Raw genomic sequence first — 16,867 nt, 5'->3', positions numbered from 1 at the left:
GGGCGTGATGCGGTTTTATATGTGTTGCGGGCGTGGCGTGGTGGCCTACGGAGTGTGTGTTGCGGCTGTTGGCGTCTAGGAGGGAGTGTGTTGTGTCTCTGTGAGCCCGTGCACGCACCCACTTCATCGGTGCTCGCTAGGTGCTGTTCCCACTCCAGCCACGTCCTACCAGCGGCTTCCGTCCGGGTCTGGGCGACGGAGACTTGGGCGGAACGCCCTAGGTTCCGTGCGGGGGTCTGGAAAAGTCTGGAGAAACCAGATGAGCTGCCTTCGTTCCAGGCGCTCGACTTCGTTGCAGACGGGTTGGCTTTGGGCCTCCCGCCAGCTCTGCGCGCTTCCCACGGGCATCCAGCGCGGTGTCCCGCGGTCTGTCCGCCGGACAGGCCTGGGCCTGGGACACCGGCCCGGAACTCCCGCGCCCCCAACCCGGCCGTTTCCCGCTCCCGCACCGGGCTGGGGCCAAGGCCAGCCAAATGGCTCTCCCGTCGCGGAGGGCGGCTCCTCTAACGCATCTTCAAAAGGGCCGCCCCACTTTTTGTTTTCCTTTTTGGAGGGGAGGGAATTATTTGGTCCAAGAGTGGTTCATAGTATTGTTTTTAATTAACTTGATGACTTCGTATATGTGTGTACTTTAACTGTCCCAGTCAAACCCCAATAAAAGATTTTTCCTGGAGCGGGAGTGAAATTTGTAAATAATGCAATGACACGGGGAGAGTGACTGAGGACCTAGCCTGCCGGAGAACGTAGGGCACAGCCCGCCTGCCGAGCGGTGCCGGGATCTCCGGGCGGCGCTGACCCCATGGTCTCCCCCTCCCCCTTCCCGGGAACTTCTCCCAGGTGATCTGGAAAATGAGGCCGGGACGCCAATCACTGAGAAAGCTCTCAGGAGCGTGGAGGTAAGAGCACCCGGAGCGCGGCGGGGCTGGCAGGAGCCAGCCCGCCGGCCAGTCCACGCTCATTCACTGCTCCATCACAAAGAAGAGACAATAACTCATGCACATTTCAGCAAGAGTCAAATCCCTGTGTGTGGCGGGGCACGCGGGCCCCTACAGACTTCCCCTTCCCCTCGCGGGCCTCACCGAGAGTGGGGGCTTTAACCACCCCGCTCCCCGCCCAGCGGAGGGAGGACTTTTCATCCCCCTCCCTTCCCTGCCAAACCAGATTATTCACAAAGTTTTCCCAAACCCAGTTACTACGAAAGCTCCGACAAGTAGGACTTAAATTCCACGGAGAACAGACGAAATTAAAATTTCGTTTGGGGTCCATGGGTGGGATGGAGGAAAAAAAGGAGCTGCTAATCCCGCAATGGTGGCCGCGGGCCTTGGGCCGGGTCTTGATGGGAACCACGCCCCAGGGCAGGTCCACGCAGGCGCTGCGTGGAGGGCCTGCATCAGGTTGCAGACCCCGGCGCCCGGCTCCCGTGGCATGCACTCCCCCTTGCTCCCGAACGCGGGCGCGCCGTGTGGTACCGAGTTTAGGGACTGCGCGGCGAGCACTGCACTCATCAGGTGTTTGGGGGTGTTTTCGAGGAGGGGCATTCTGTTGGATAGGGTTCCCAGCGTCTGGGCAGAGTCCGAACTCGGGGGACTGCGAGAGAAGCATAAATCCCAGCGCCGAGGGCGCTTATTCTGCGCCAAGAATCAAAACCTCATCGGGTGGGATTGTGTTTGCCGGGCGATTGCGAAGAGCCTGCAAACCACCGTGCTCCACCGGGATCTTTCGTGTCCACTCACCAAGGCTTGGCTGACTCCCCAGCTCTCGGGGTTGCCGTGTCCCCCAGCCGGGACCCCGATGTCGGCTCCCAGGCCCTCGCTTCCGTGCTGGAGTTCTCCAAGCGAGCCCCTTTCACTAAAGGAGAGGACCTGCGTGAGAAAGAGTTGGGAGAGCCACTTCTGGCTTTTGTGACAAGCAGGGGCTGAAGTACTGGTAGTGACAGGGGAGTTAGTTCATGTGTTTTGCCTGCCTTCCTTCCTCCCCTCCTCCTCCTCCTCCTCCTCCTCCTTCATCTTGGCTTTATTCGGTCTCTAGATTTTGGTTTTTGCAATTTATTCTAAAGCAAATGACAATGGCTTGGAGGTCTTAAGCGCAGCTTCCTCATTTTAGTGGATAAAATGAGTCTCAGAGACTGGACGTGGCTGACCCAGGCTATCACAGCCGGCCCCCGGTTTGTAGCTGAGCTGGGATGGGAATCCAGGCCTCAGGCCTCTCAGGCTGGCTCTCCCTCCCTTCTCATCAAACAGATTTACAGCCCTTCCTAGCCCGTGCCTATCCCTTCTAACCTCTCCCCTAGCCCTTCCATATCTCCCCACTCTCCCTCCAGGCTTCAAAGTTGTGGCATTGGTCAGAGGGGACCCCTCCATGGGGATTCCACATCTGAGACCACAAAGTTTCCTAAAGATGTTTCGAAGCCCCACACCCTCCGGCAGGTGGGAAGAGGGAGCCCTGAAGAGGGAGGTGGTGATGGAAGTAGAGATTTCCTTGTTTGTAAACTGGGGATAATAACAGTAGCCACTTCACAGATTTCTGGTGAAGATGCACAGGGCTTGGATGTTGTGAATACTTCATAAATTCTAAAGGACTGCAGGATGCTGCCTACTGCTGCATGGAGCTGCATGAGCTCAGCGAAGGCCCCTGAGAGCCTAGGAGAAGCTCTCACCATGAGTCCCAATGAATCCCCTGGCTTCGGAGAGTGCCCAAAGTCACTGCTTCAGGGGCCTCTGGGGAAGCTGCCCCTGCCCTTTCTCGCTAGATTTGGCATGGAAAGGACTGAATACATGGCCCCGCAACCCAAACTATAAGTTCCACCTCAAAAGCAACTCCTTTCTAAAAACTTCCCGGACAGCCATGCATGCATGCTTAGTTGCTATCATGTCTGACTCTACGACCCCATGGACTGTATAGCCTGTCAGGCTCCTCTGCCTGTGACATTTCCCAGGCAAGAATACTGGGGTGAGCTGCCATTTCCTGTTCCAGGGGATCTTCCCAACCCAGGGATCAACCCGTGTTCCTGGATTCTTTACCACTGAGCCACCAGGGAAACCTCAAAGAGCATTTTTCTCCTTTGGTGTGCACTGAGATGCCACCCCTGGAGCTCACCATGGTACTGTTGTGTGGCTGCCTCTCTCCAGAGGAAGACGATAGTGGCAAGAAGTTTTGGAAGGCTATATCCCTGTAAGTTCTTAGCCCCAGTTCTAAGGAAGTGGTGAGGGCGTAGCTATAATTGGGTAAGGGGGAAAGGAGGTCCCATATGGAAATTGCATTTCTCAACCCTGCAAACCCTGTTGGATGATAGGGAAGTGGGTCCCAGATCTCCAAAGGAGGGGGCTCCCTCACAGAGCTCCTTCTCCTGATGCTCCAAGACTTCAGGTGAGAAAGCCCAGAGCCAGGTGTCAGAGGAGTGTTTTCGCGGCAGAATTCATCTCTCCACATTGCAACGGTGCATCAACTTGAAACTGACTTGCTCTTCCTTCCCTCAGGACACCTGACTGCATACTCTTCCCAATCTTTTTGTCTCTCCTGGCCACCCCTGTTGTGCCTGCCTTCTCTTCCTTTTCTAAGCTTCCCTCTTCTTCCAATTGCTGTCCTCTCCTACCCCCCAATTCTAAGACTGCTGCCTTCACTCTACTCTGATAAAGAGAGCACACGTGTGTACACACATGAATTGTCTGCACACTCAAATGTCAGAGGGTTTATATGGGTATTCTGGGGAATCTGTGAGGACCGATAGGCTTAGTGTGTGTGTGTTTAACTGTCTCACCCCTAACACGAAGCAGCTTAGATGTGTGTGGACTGGTGTGTCTCATAGGATGGGTACAAGTATATAAATATTTATATGCTTGGGTTTTCTTTATTTTAGAGTGTGCACCGACAATTAGACTTGTATAGTTGTGGGTCTGTGTGAGAGACAACCACAGTGCTTTTATTTAGGGTATTGCCATTCATCTTTGGGTGTGTAGATGTGTACACATCACAGCATATACTCTGTATTTGCAGATACATAAATGAACCTCTGTTCGTGGAGGGATGCTAATGTGAACATCCGTGTAGACACCGGTGTGCTGGTATACGCTAATGTATCTGTTGTATTTTAATAGAGTCCCTGTGAAGTTGTATACCTGTGGCCACAGAGACACCAGCCCAGCAAGGTCTTGGATACTATTTAGGGGCAGGCCCAGCACACAGGCTGGAAGATGAGGCCACGAGCCCTGCTTGCCGTATTCCTAGCACCCGGCAGGGAATTCCCTGAGAGGAGCAGCCATCAAACTGGACTCGCTTCCCACTCCCAGATTTTGTCCAGCTTCGTGCGAGGCTAAAGCCTCACGCGGCGCCAGGAAAGGCGGGGCGCCGCACTGGCTGAAGCCCAGACGGCAGATCCCTCCTTGGGCCTCGGGGGCCTGCAGGAGCTGCGGTGTCGCAACCGAACCCGGGCCCCTGCCGGAAGCGGAAGCGAGGACGGGGCGGGGTGCGGGGGGTGCGGTGGCGGTGAGACGCAATCGCGGCGGTCGCGGCGTGCCTGGCCCAGGGCGCCCCGCGGGGGCGTGCGCGCCGCGCGCGTGCTGGGCCGGCTGGGCGCCGGGCGGCACCTCCTTCGACCCGGCGTCTGTTTACCAACATACTGCCGGCGCTCGGCAGCCACGCATTCCGACGCGCTGAATAAGCTGCGGGACTGGCGGGCTTGGTCCGTAGCGGCAGGGTCATAACCGCCGCGCAGATCCCCCAGAGCCAGAGAGCGCGACCGCAGGTTCCTTTCGCCCCCGCAGCCACAGCGCCTCCGCTAAGGCACTGCTCCCCTCGGCCCTTGGGCATTGCCGCCCTGTCGACTTCCTTGCCTTTGTGCCGTTATGACCAGACTGCCCCAATCGTCCTGCAACCCCAGCACCTCTCTGCAGCGGACCCCGAGATAGCCGGGCATGGGGAGTTCGCACCGCTCGCCTCCCATCTCCCTGTTCTGAATTTCCCTACCCCGGGCTGCCCCGGGGGCGGGGCCGGGGCGGGGAGGTGGGGGGAAGGCCCCGGGGGCAGGCCTCCGTGAGGTCACCGCGTGTGGTAGCCAATCCGCTGCGTTTAAGTGGGCGGGGACCCCGTCGGGTCCCGGGAACCGAACCCTAGAGCCAGCCGAGTGGGGGCCCCATGGATTTAGGGGGGAGGGGAAAAGTCATGGGGGACACCCTACCCACCCCGAACCCCTTTCCCAGGCGCGGGCTCTCCGCTGATGAGGCTCAGAAAGACACTTTCCCCGGGATAAGTGTGGGGAAGGCTGGTTGAGGGGCTCATCCGGCCCCAACGCCTGAGGCTCGGAAAAGAAAGAGTTGGCGGAGGGAGCGGACTCACTGCCTGGCCATGGCCTAGGCCCTCGAGCCCCGGCCCCGGCCGCAATGACCTCTTTGCCCTGCCCCCTCCCTGGCCCGGACGCCTCCAAAGCCGTCTTCCCGGACATCGCCCCCGTGCCATCGGTAGTGGCTGCCTACCAGCTTGGCCTGTCCCCCGCAACCGCAGCCGCCTCCGATTTGCCCTATTCTGGGCCGTATGGCCACCTTCTGCCCTATCCCTACACCGGGCCGGCGATCCCCAGAGACTCCTACCTGCCCTGCCAGCTATCCACGGCGCCGTCTCAGCCGGCTCATCAAGAGCGGGAGACAGGTAAGTCCCGCCGCGGCGGCTCTGCCCACCTCTGGGTCCTGCTCCAGTGAGCCCCCAAACTTCGCCCTCGCCTGGTTGGGCGCAGCTGGCGGGATTCAGACCTCACTCAGATTCCAAGGGATCTGGGGGTGGGGGGAGGGCGAAGGGATGGGGCGGGAGACAGGGAGGAGGGGCGGGGGCGAGCTGATCTAGGTCTGTTTTCAAGACCGACCTGGTTTCGATTTGCAGTGTGTGAAGCCGGGTGGCTGGGCTCCCTACCCCACCCCCTGGGGCAGCAGGGTTGTGTACCTACTTGTAACGGAAAACTGAAACAATCCAGATAGGGGTGTAGGTGCCTAGCCTCTTCCCTAGGATTCTCTCCATCCAGCACTCCTTCTCTCTTCCATGTCTCTCCTCTCCCAGTTCTTGCCTCAGAAAGCAGTGCTCAAGCCAAAGCCTGATAACTAGAAATCAGGTCCCAGCTGGAAGGCAGTAGAAGTGGGCGCGTATTCTGGGGCCCTTCCCCTTCACCCCCCTGAATGTGTCAGACAGAGACCAAACACTCACCTGGTAGAGTCTGGGGCTAAGACCCTACTACCCATCATTGTAAGAATGTAGCCACAGGCGGGTCAAGCAGTCTCTCCTAGTAGATCTCAGCCTTCCAGCCAAAGAACTGGCCATTCCTGTTATCTACACCCCTTGCCTTTGGGGTAGGTCAGGCCCCGGTTCCATTGCCTGGAGCAACTTTGTGCTCACTGGGTGGCCTCAAAGAAGCTAGGGAACTGGCCTGTCTTCCTGGTCCTAGCCTTGCACAGGGCTGTACCCATGCAACACAATACATCCATCCATCTGTCCTGGCTTGAGTTTAGAGCTTAGTTCTCCTGCACTCCCTACCCCCACCAAATTGCTCCCACAACTGCCTTTGGCACAGTTTCCTCCAAGGATGCACACTCACTTGGTGACTTAGCTGGAGTCAGCCCAGGACCAAGATGTCTCCCTCCCTTTCCTTGTTGCTCTGCTGAAACACATGACCTCATACACATCAGAGCCAGGAATGACCCTGGAGATTCAGGAGCTCAACCTTCTTGATGTACAGATGAGCAAACTGAGGTCCAAAGAAAGTGTGGATGAATCAAGGACACAGCCTGTTTTTCAGGCTTGGCTCTTGCAAATTGGCTTTCATGCATGAAGCCAGAAAAGAGGATTTTAGGGAACTTCCTCAAAGCCCCCCCAAAGTTAACTGCCTTCTGTTCCAAAACTGGAGCTGCTGCTTTTCTGCTGCTGGGTCTGTGGTTGGAGGAGGAGCAGCTGAAGGTGGGGTGGGGGGTGTTCTACCAATGATCTGGTTTCTAAAAAACCGAATCCCTTGGTCTCTTCAGTATATGCTAATGTGGTACATTTGTGTGTGCCTGTGTGTCTGTTTAGTGGGATAGGAATAAGATAACCCTGTCCTTAAGAGAATTCTTGGAATTGCGGTTGGTATTTTCAGTCCTGTCTTACCTTCCCTTTTCTTGGTTTAAGGACTAAAGAGTGGAGAGTTCCTTTTCTTTACAAAATTTCCCCGGATCCAACGAAAACCTCACTGAACCTGAGGGATTTGGCTCAGTCTAGATTAAATGATTGGGGTGTGAGAGAGGACTTGTGGGGTCTTCCTTTTGCCCCCCTTTTGTTCACCCCTGCCTCAGGGAGAGGTTTGGCTTTAAGTGAGCTGTGTGCCACCGCCCAGATGAGCAGGAGGGTGCTGCGCTGCCTCGAGGGAGGCCCTCGCGCTCCCGAATTGCGACCTGGGCAGATTCGTCCTGACTTGCTGCAACTGGTGTGGAGAAAGCAGCGGTGGGGAAAGGAACTGGGAGTGGGGTCGGCTGGGAGAGGTAGGGTGAGGAGGGCGTTGAGAGTTTCGCAGCTGAAGCAGGCTCCCTGCTGTCTCTGCCTCAGGGTTTGAACTGTTCAGTTTTTGCAGCCCAAGAGGTGCGGGTGGTCGCTCCGTGGCTGGCCCGGGGCGGCGAGCAGCAGGGTTGAAGCAGGGAAGGCCCGACAGGCGCGGGCGGGAGCGGAAACCCAACGGTTTTTCTGGAAATTGGCTGAAGCGGGGGTCGAGGCGGGTGGATCTGAGAAGCCCGTAGCGCCGGAGACCAAGGGTGAGGGATGCGGGGGAGGTGAAGGCACGGGGTCACCGCGGCCAGACGAGGGCGGGGGACCTCAAGTGTGGGTGGGGTGAGCCCTAAAGGAGGAAGAGGGTGGGGGGCGGTGGGAGACGCGGTCGGACCCCCTCTGCGTCTAGGCGCCCGGGGCCCGGGGCTCGGTCCGCTGAGCTCGGCGGCGGGCAACGAACCCTAAGCACGCGGACATTTCGGCCGCTCCGTCCACCCCGGCCGTGTCCTTTGCACGAACGGTCTCAATGTCCCTCAGGGTGGCGCAGGGTGGGACGCTGGAATCGGAAGAGGGGAACTCCTTGCCCTCCCCATCCCCGGGCCGAGCTGTGACCCGACCGAGGTTCCTCGAGGGGCTGAACGGGAAGGCAGAAGGTGGCCGCATCTCCCGCGAGCCGCCCCGAGGGCCTGCGCTTTCCGAACTGCGGTCACCTGGCGTGCCAATCGGGAACCCCTCTGTGAGTGCAGCCGGGCGGAGGAGGGGGCTGTCTTGCCCCAACCGGCTTCTAGGGCCCCTGAAAGCCTACTCTTTAAGCCAGCCGGCCTTGGGGGAGGGAAGAGATGTCAGTTTTCCTGGAGGGTGTGCCTCAGGAGGAGGCCCTCACAATACGGGAGGTGATGGCAAAGCCTGGGGCACTTTCCACACTCTGATGCTGGGAGGACTGCGCATCCTGGCGTTCAAGTCAAGGCCCACTCTTGTCTGGCCCCTCCGACCGCCCGTCTTCCGGCAGCGGGGAGGCTGCCACGCAGACACTGACTCTGGCCTCTGAACAGTGTGTCTGAGTTCCCTCCGCCCGGAATGCCCTTCCCTCGTCCTCTGCAGCCTCGCCCCAGCCCTCTGCCCCGCCCCGCCCCAAGCTGGCGCCACCACGCGCGGCTGAACTCTGCCCTCCCGCCGCGGGGCGCCGCCCCTACCCTCGCTCCGGCCCTTGGCGCAGCTCTCCTAGGGTCGTAGGACCGTGGAGAGTGGCAGCTCCCTGAGGGCAAGAGCTGCGGCTAGTCCCACCCGGCACGCAGTGGACGTGGGGTTTGAAAGGAGGGTGAGCGCAAGGTAGAGCAGGGCCGAGCCCGGTGCCTGGGCTTTTGCTAATTCGTGGCCGGAATGCAAACGAGATGCAGATGAGCCGTGAGACGGCGCGTCCGCCCCTCTATCCCTGCACTCACCGTCTCCTGCCGCCCCCCTCCCACCCCAGACTCGGAGAAGCCTCCGCTGTCCCCGGAGCCCGCGGAGCGGCGCCCACAGGCCTCGACCAAGAAGCTGCGGAAGCCGAGGACCATCTACTCTAGTCTGCAGCTGCAACACCTGAACCAGCGTTTCCAGCACACGCAGTACCTGGCGCTGCCCGAGAGGGCCCAGCTGGCCGCGCAGCTCGGCCTCACCCAGACGCAGGTGGGGCCAGTGCCATCCTCCACCAACCTTCCCCAAGTGTGTTCCCTGGGAACTCACCCTCAGGTGTGAATGACTGATGAGTCCCCAGCCTTATTTTCGCAGTTCTCTTAGCTGGCCCTGAGTAAACTGGGGGAGTGTGTTAAAAAGGGTGGGGGGTAGGAGGGGATGGGGGATGGAAAAGGGGTGGGGTGATTCAGGGCATAGAGGACAGTACCCAGACTGGGAGAACTGGATACTAACTCAGAGGCAGGAATTCAGGGCCTTCAGGGGCTTATGGAGGCCTGGAGCCAATGTTCCCAACATCTGCTCTTCTCCCAGGACGAGTGACTCCCTCTTGCTGGACCCCTTTCCCTTGGTCACTCCTCCTGATCGTCCAATGTCTCCCCTTTTCTCCCCATAGGTAAAGATCTGGTTTCAGAACAAACGCTCCAAGTATAAGAAGCTCCTGAAGCAGAACTCTGGAGGACAGGAAGGGGACTTCCCTGGGAGGTCCCCCTCTCTGTCTCCCTGTTCTCCACCTCTTCCAGCCCTCTGGGATCTACCCAAGGCAGGGGCCCTGCCCACCGGTGGCTATGGCAACAGCTTTGGAGCCTGGTATCAGCATCACTCCCCAGATGTCCTAGCTCCACCTCAGATGATGTGAGTCTGAGGAGGAGCAGGTCAGGCCCCAGCCTCCTACAGAGCCCAGGCAGGACCCAGCCCACCGGCACCCTCTCTGGGCTGGGAGGAAACCAGATCCAGATGGGTTTTCTCAGGAGGATGAGGAGCTAGAGGAGGAAAAGGATGGGATGGTGAGTCCTTTCCTCCTTGCCTCATAACCCAAATAGCCTTAGCCTTTGCCCCACCCCCACCCCCACTCAGGACTGGACACTTTCCCTCCAGTCAGAGGCTCTGGAAAAAAACTTATTGGCTGGAGTTCAGACTTCCCACGACCCCTAGTCTTGTCACCCCTTCTTGAAATGACTGCAGTCCCACCACAGCCTGGGGTTCAACTAGCAACAAACACTGAGTGTTTTTTCTCTTTGTGTGCCTTGGGCCTTGCCCAGCCCATTGATGTGGACAGAAGTGGACATCCAGAGTCTTCAAGTTGACCACCACTGAGACACACCCACTGATTTTTCTAGATTTTTTTTACCCCCATAACTGATACATCTATTTACCATCCTGTGAAGAAGATGGGATACCAAAAATGTGGACTTTTGTGGACCTGTGGGTAAATTTTGCTCCTTTCCTAAGAAAGCCCTTCTTTCCCCCATGTCTTCTCACTTTGAGTAGATAATGGATCCAATTATCCATCAAGTTCAACAAGTATTAACAGTCTGATTCCCATCGCGAATACCTAAACAAGTCCACATGCCTACACTCTCTGGAACTCAGTAGGGTAACACTTTGTGGAGAATAGGGACAAATAGACTCTTGGATGTTTAAGAAGAGATGTCCCAAACAGGTGGGGGTGAACCTAGCAATTCAGCTCCTCATAGCTGTCTCAGTCCAAAGGAACTGCTCATATTTATATCCAATCTGACTAGCAGCACTCCCCCTGCAAGTTCTCAACATCCCCCATATCATGAACATCCAGAAATTAAAGTTTGTACAGAAACCCAGGCCTTGGCTGAGGTCTGTTCATGTTCTGACTTCTGGAGCTGATTGCTCAGCTTTCTCTTCTCTCCCAGCTGACTCTTTCAGCGCCGAACTAGAGGCACTGAGTCCTCTACCTCTCCCTGGCTATCTGGTTCTAGCTCTGGAATGTTCTAATGATGTCCACATTTTCAGACACGCCAGTGTGAAACCAGAAGATGCTAATACTGGGAATGATCAAAGTCTGAGTGATCGTTTTAGCAGATGCTCTCCTGGCCTAGTTCTGGGGGAAACCAGATACTTCTCTGTGTCCACGTTGAGCCCAGGGAGAGTTCCTGCTCACCTTGGGAGAGGACACATTCATTGAGCCAGTCCAGTCCTCCCCTGGGAGAAGTGTCTCCTGGGGGTGGAAAGGTCCAAACTCACCTAGTGGAAAGGGGAGCAGGAGGGAGAAGAGAAGGAAAACCCCGGAAGGAGCTGGACCTCTCCATCTAGACATGTGAAGAGCACCTGTTCTGTGTTAGGTCCTAGGGATTTCAAGGTGACTGAGGCAGACCCTGTGGGCTAACAGGGAGCTAGAGAATGACCAGCCACTTGTGTGGTAAGTGCCAGGCTAGGGAAGTACAGGGGAGAGTGAGGGCATAGTACACACACACATACACTCTCTCTCTCTAGCAGGGGGACTGAGGACAGGGTTGGCAAATAATTCAGGGAATCCAGTCCAGTCTGGCCCGAGGCCTTGGAGGAGGGACCTCCAATGCCAGGCTAGAAGCTCCCAAGTCAGGCTTCCCTCTTACTACCTAAACCTTTCCCCTAGCAAACTGGAAAGTCCACCCAGGCACTTCACGCCAACCCAGACTGGATACAGACAAGCCCAAGTTGGAGTATTATGTAGGGGAGGCAGTGGGAGCCCCCCACCTCAGGACCCCTATAGTCAACCACTCCGAGGCCCTGAGGGGCCACCCCCTACTCCTCAAAACATACATGGAGTGGTCTTTGGGGGTGGCAGATGGCACAGGGTGGACCAAAGCCAAGGTCCAGGAGCAGGGAGGAATGAGGATGCCAGGAGAAGAGACACCTGCTCCCTGCCCATTGACACCTTCTCCTGCCCCTGGCCACCAACCCCCATTTCCACTGGCTTTCCGTGGCCCCAGGCCCAGGTTCCTCCTCTGGGTCTTCACTGAGGCCACAGGTCCTTAGGGCAGCTGTTCCCTTCCACAGCATGTGGCTGCACTCTTCTTTCCACAGACCTGAGATAAGATCTACCGCCCCATCTCGGAAAGCCTCCAAAGGCGAGATTAATTGGACAGCCCAACACAAGTCGCATCGTTAAAACAACAGCCTAAGTTGTAAAGTCAAGTAGCAGGAGTATAATTACTCTTCTAGCCAGAGGTTCAGCTGAGCTGAACTTGACAGAGCCCCCTCCCTTTCCAGCGGAAACAGGAATCCTTGTCCATTTGGGAGCTGGTCCAGTTTCCCTGGGCTCCTAACAGCTGATGGGAGTGGACCCCAGTGGGAGAGGCACCCCCTTCCCTTCCCAGAAACCATTGGAGCTGCAGGAAGGGAGCCTGGAGTTCCTTTCTGTGCGGACACCTCTCTGGGAAAATTGGGTCATTAAGGGAGGGGGAACACTACAGAATGGTTTATAGCTGGAGTTTTGGCCTCCAAAGAGTCCTGCTCTGCTGTGTGACTTTTGGAAGGTTGCTTAACCTCTCTTTCAGCCTCCTTTCCCTTCCCCCAAGATGGGAACTTTAATAGAATCTGCTTCCCAGTGTGGTTGTGATGTTGAAAAGAGATAGTGCTTGTAACATGTTTGACATGGTGCCTGGAACATAGTAAGCACTCATTAATAATAAATGGTGTTTATAGCTGCTGTATGTATTGAAGAGGAGGGGTCACAGCGAGGCTGAGTTCATACTGCCACTGCCATCCATTCAGAGCAGGCAGGAGGAGAAAGGGGGCTGAAGACTAGAGAACTCCACACATCCTGGATCAGCACCTCTGAGAGCCGGACACAGGCAAGGTCCTGAATGCAGAAGCGCCAGCAGCTGTGCCTAGAGCCCACTCTCTCAGTTGCATGGGTCTCAACCACAAGAAAACTGACTTGGGGCTGTTCTTCCCTCTCCCCCAAGGCTATTTTAAGACATGTTCCCCATCTCTCCCCCAACAAAATGAGATTCAATTAATTCAATTAAAGCAATTTTGGGAGCAGCTCCTGAAGGCTTGCAATGTGAGATAATTACAAGTAATTTGCTGCTGTGAAGAGAAAAAGGGCACATGGGGTCTGGGGGGAAAGGAGTTAGCCCCTTCCCCACCAAGCGCACACAGAGGGATTCCACACTGCCATCTGAACTGCCCTCCCATTGGCCAAATTACTTGCAGGTGGGAAAAGGGAGCTTGTGTCGGTGGGAGGGGGCTGGGAAGACAGAGTGACAGACTGCTCCTCCCCCACCCCCAGATCTGCCCGGCAAGGTGGGGGTGGGGAGCTGGTTGTTCCCCCGACAAAAAGTCTGCATATCCCTAGCAGCTGATTACTCAGCTCCAAACCTCACTTGGGTTTGGATGCCTGAACTTGCCTCTGGGATTGTATCCAGAGTCAATGGAATGTTATCCGGGTAGCCGAGGCTTGTGTAGATGGGGCCTTAGAGATCAAGGACTTCCCCAGAATGTATAAGGGATGTCGGTAGAGAGGGGAAAGGACAGAGAGGACAAAACTTACTTTTTGCTTCCAAGCAGGTAATGATACACCCCTCTTTTTCCTCCCCTGATCTGATAATCAGCTTTCTAGCTCTGCCTGGCATCTAACCTCAGCTCTTGCCATTGTCTCCTCTCAGCTTTCTGTCCTTGGGGCCACTGAAGCTTATTCCTTCAGAAAAGTGTCTTGCAGGTGTTTCCCACCCCTAATTTTCACCTGGGATAACCCTTTCCTTGCCAGGGCTCATTTGGCCTGGGGGAAGGTGATGGTGCCAAGAGGGGGCTGGTGAGGAAGGTGGGGGGAGGCAGTGACCAAGACCAGTGTGTGGGGATGGGCTTCAGGCCTCTGCAAAAACTCCTCTAACCCCTGGTTTTGAAGGGTCTAGGGTCCCCCTTCGCCTGGGAACCTCTATTCCAAGAGGTGAGTAATGTTTTAACAATTAGGGTGGTAAAGAAAAATTCACTGACCCCAGAGTATTTCTCTTTCATATCTTCCCATCTCTTGCATCTGTCTCCTGGCTTCTCCCAGGTCAAGGAGGGGTGAAGAGGAGGGGCCCTTCAGTTCTAGTCTCCCCTCTCCAGTCCTTCCCCCCACCTCTTCTCTGAGTAGCATTGCCGTTGGACCTGGGGCACCCAGGGAGAAATTCTGTCAGCAAGTCCCTGGGCGACTGCTGTCTCTCCCCTTCCAAGATGAAAAAAATTGCAGAGAGAAAAGTGGCTGCCTCTTCATGCCTTCCCTTCCCCCTTTCCTGGCCAGCTCAGATTGCTTAAAAGCAAGGAATTAAAGTTTCTTCTACCCTAAACCTCAAAGTACAAAAGCCCCAGACAAATGCATGGAAACGGACAGATGTAAGGACCCAGGCATGGGGTCATCATAAGTACACACACAGCCACCCAACAAAGTGCACGCACAGATAGGTGGACACATCGGTGCACATGGAGTGGGCAGAACTGCACACGAGACACACGTGAGCCTTCCACGCTTACACGCGGACATATTTGGAGAAGTACACTCCAGGTTACATACTCATAGAGAGAAGTATGACAGAGGGATGAACCAAGAAGGAAATGCCCAGGGACTTAAACATATGCGGAAACAGACTGAAACATCCCCAGAAATACACAGACTAGCTTCCCTGTGTGTGAGCTTCTCCCATTCCCTTCTCATCCCCATCCCCTTTTCCTGACTGTTGATCTATTTTCTGGGACTATTTCCCTGGTAAGCAGTTGGTGAGGGAGACTGAATGGCCACAGAACCTGATAATTTGATGATGAATTTATTTGCTTTGTTCCCTGAAGCCTTGCCTGCTTCCCTTCCCGAGCTCCCGTCCCAGCCATTCCTGGCACATCCGGTGGCTCTGAGATGTAGCCACAGAGTCCAGCCCTGGCACAGGAACCCAAAGGCTGTTTTCCCGGATGGCTCCACTGAGCCTTCTGTGCCCTGGCCCTGACAGCAACTCAAGAAGGAGGGGTTGCAGGGGTTCAGGGTGGTGAGGAAAGCATCGCTCGGTTTCTACTTGCTGTGTAATCTTGGGCAAGTTACACACCCGCTCTGAAGCTTAGATAATTTCCCTTCCTAAATCTGTGTGTGTGTGTGTGTGTGTGTGTGTGAGGGGCTGATGTGTGTCCACCACCACTTTCCACTCCAGTCTGCAGCACTACAGCGCAGCCTGTGTCTTCTGTCAGACTGGAAGCTCCCAGAGTACAGGGCTTTGCTTTTCCCACAAGACTGGATGCCTTTTCAACCCCCACAGCTTGACGTCTCATCTCTAAGGTCCTCAGCCCCACTGGCAGCCCGGGGGATGTGTCTGCCAGCCCAGGAAGGGAAAGGAGTTGGCCTCAAGCTCCTCCAAACATCAAGGTTTCTGGAGGACAGAGACTCACAGAGCCAGGCCTTCAGCCTCTCTGGCCCCAAAATGGAGAGATTACTTCATTGCCACTTTCTGTGGAATATATGTGGAATATATTCCTCTGAGCTTCATCTGAACCGTGCCCTTTCAAGAGTTCAGATGAGTTTTGGGTCAAATCTTTGGCGGGCTTGAGGACTTCCACTCTGGCCTTTAGCCCCCCATCCTCTCCCCCTCCCACTTCAAGCTGGTGAATAACAGACGGGCTGAATCGTGAGGCTAGGAGCATGACATCTCAACAATCCCACTCTGATCATGAGACTCCTTGGGGGGACCCTGCTCTGCAATCCCCTCGGGCCTGGCAGCCCGTCCCTGTGATCATGTTCTCTGGCCTGTTTCACCTGACGTGTCAGGACCCGTGCTCCTTCCTCAGACTGGAGGTTGCCAGAGAGCAGGGCACCGGCCTCCCGTCTCCGACTGAGGGGCTTCCCCTTCAGGGCTTCCTTTCTCTGCCGGACACCCCCTTCCCCAGGCCTGGTGCTCCCTCTCTCTTGGGGATGGCAGGCCAGGATTAGGTGTGGATAGGGCCATGAGACCCTTGCCCAGGTCCTACCCCTCCCACTGCCCACCATGTCTGCCACAGAGCCACCAGACCACTCCTTCAGATTGGCCCCAGGAGCTGCTTTCTCTGCCCCTGCAAGCTGGGGCCTGCTGCAGACTCCTCCTCCCAGCCCTGAAGCCACTGGGAATTCTTTGCTCCAACAGATCCTGGGGGAAGCCAGACTGCGGGAGGCTGCTGACATGCCTCTGCTGGGCTCCTGTCACATTCCCCAAGCCCACGGGATCAGCTGGACCCACTGATGGAGGCTGCTTCCACCCCTGGTGACGTCCTCAGGTCCTCCCCCCTCTCTCCCAAAGCCTGAATCTGCCCTGGGACTCATCCCTGCTTTCAATGCCCTGCCACTCCCAGCCCCTTGGCAGCCCCATCTAAACAATATGAACTATTTCCCCTGGCCCCTTGGAAAATAAAATGTGTTTCCTCGTCCAGAGGGACTTCATGGAGTCCCTGGAATGCAGACACTCAGCTGAGAGGCTCTGGACAAGTCGCATTACCTCCTGGATCTTTATTTCCTCACCTATGCAGTGGGGATAATGATCAGAATGTCTCAGAAGGTCATGGAGACAGAGAGAGCCCACCCTAAATGTGCTGTGAAATACACCAGGTATGCCAGGATGTACAGTGACCTATTCCTTTGCCTCAGTTCTCCTTTGACCTACCAACTCACCACATAATGAAGAGTATAGTCATCCCCAGGAACACAATAAATAAAGAGCCAGATGCCCAAGTTCAAGTCCAACTCTATGACCATAGGCAAGTTCCTTTTTTCTTCTTTTTTTTTACTTGAGGTAACATTGGCTTATAACATTGTGTAATTTGGGCATGTTTCCTAACCTCTCTGTACCTTGCCTTCCTCATCTGGAAAATGAAGATAATAATTAACAGCCTGTGCTTCTCAGGGTGTTGAGAACTAAATGAGTTAAAACACAATAGCCTCTAAATACAATCAGGATTCAGCAAGGATTAGTTG

The 16,867-nt window shown here is 55.9% G+C and overlaps 1 protein-coding gene and 1 long non-coding RNA gene across 3 annotated transcripts; one reads left to right on the top strand and one right to left on the bottom strand.

Moving 5' to 3' along the window:
- Positions 1-581: 581 nt before the first annotated feature.
- Positions 582-5,836, bottom strand: LOC122694879. The gene is made up of 2 exons (XR_006341262.1): positions 5,583-5,836; positions 582-1,862 (listed from the first exon to the last, which is right to left on the bottom strand). It is a non-coding gene; the product is annotated as an uncharacterized LOC122694879 (long non-coding RNA).
- DLX4 (distal-less homeobox 4) lies at positions 4,489-10,764 on the top strand. 2 transcript variants are annotated; one of them, XM_043904231.1, is made up of 3 exons: positions 4,489-5,640; positions 8,963-9,222; positions 9,560-10,764. In XM_043904231.1, the coding sequence occupies exons 1-3, from the start codon at positions 5,376-5,378 to the stop codon at positions 9,800-9,802; spliced, it is 768 nt and encodes a 255-aa protein (XP_043760166.1). In that variant the 5' UTR covers positions 4,489-5,375; the 3' UTR covers positions 9,803-10,764. The 2 variants fall into 2 exon arrangements, with proteins under 2 accessions (XP_043760166.1, XP_043760167.1); XM_043904232.1 differs by having other exon boundaries at positions 4,494-5,640; positions 8,963-9,159.
- The last annotated feature ends 6,103 nt before the right edge of the window (positions 10,765-16,867 follow it).

The sequence above is a fragment of the Cervus elaphus genome, chromosome 5, assembly GCF_910594005.1.
Source record: "Cervus elaphus chromosome 5, mCerEla1.1, whole genome shotgun sequence".
NCBI classification, from domain to species: domain Eukaryota; kingdom Metazoa; phylum Chordata; class Mammalia; order Artiodactyla; family Cervidae; genus Cervus; species Cervus elaphus.
Note: the sequence above shows the minus strand (reverse complement) of the source record. Positions and strands in the feature narration are given on the sequence as shown.

What these genes read in the sequence shown, in the direction of transcription:
- DLX4 (XM_043904231.1), top strand. Translation starts at nt 5,376, where the DNA reads ATGACCTCTTTGCCCTGCCCCCTCCCTGGCCCGGACGCCTCCAAAGCC. An exon ending in TCATCAAGAGCGGGAGACAG is followed by an intron (nt 5,641 to 8,962) that starts GTAAGTCCCGCC and finishes CTCCCACCCCAG; the next exon opens with ACTCGGAGAAGCCTCCGCTG. An exon ending in CCCTGGGAACTCACCCTCAG is followed by an intron (nt 9,223 to 9,559) that starts GTGTGAATGACT and finishes TTCTCCCCATAG; the next exon opens with GTAAAGATCTGGTTTCAGAA.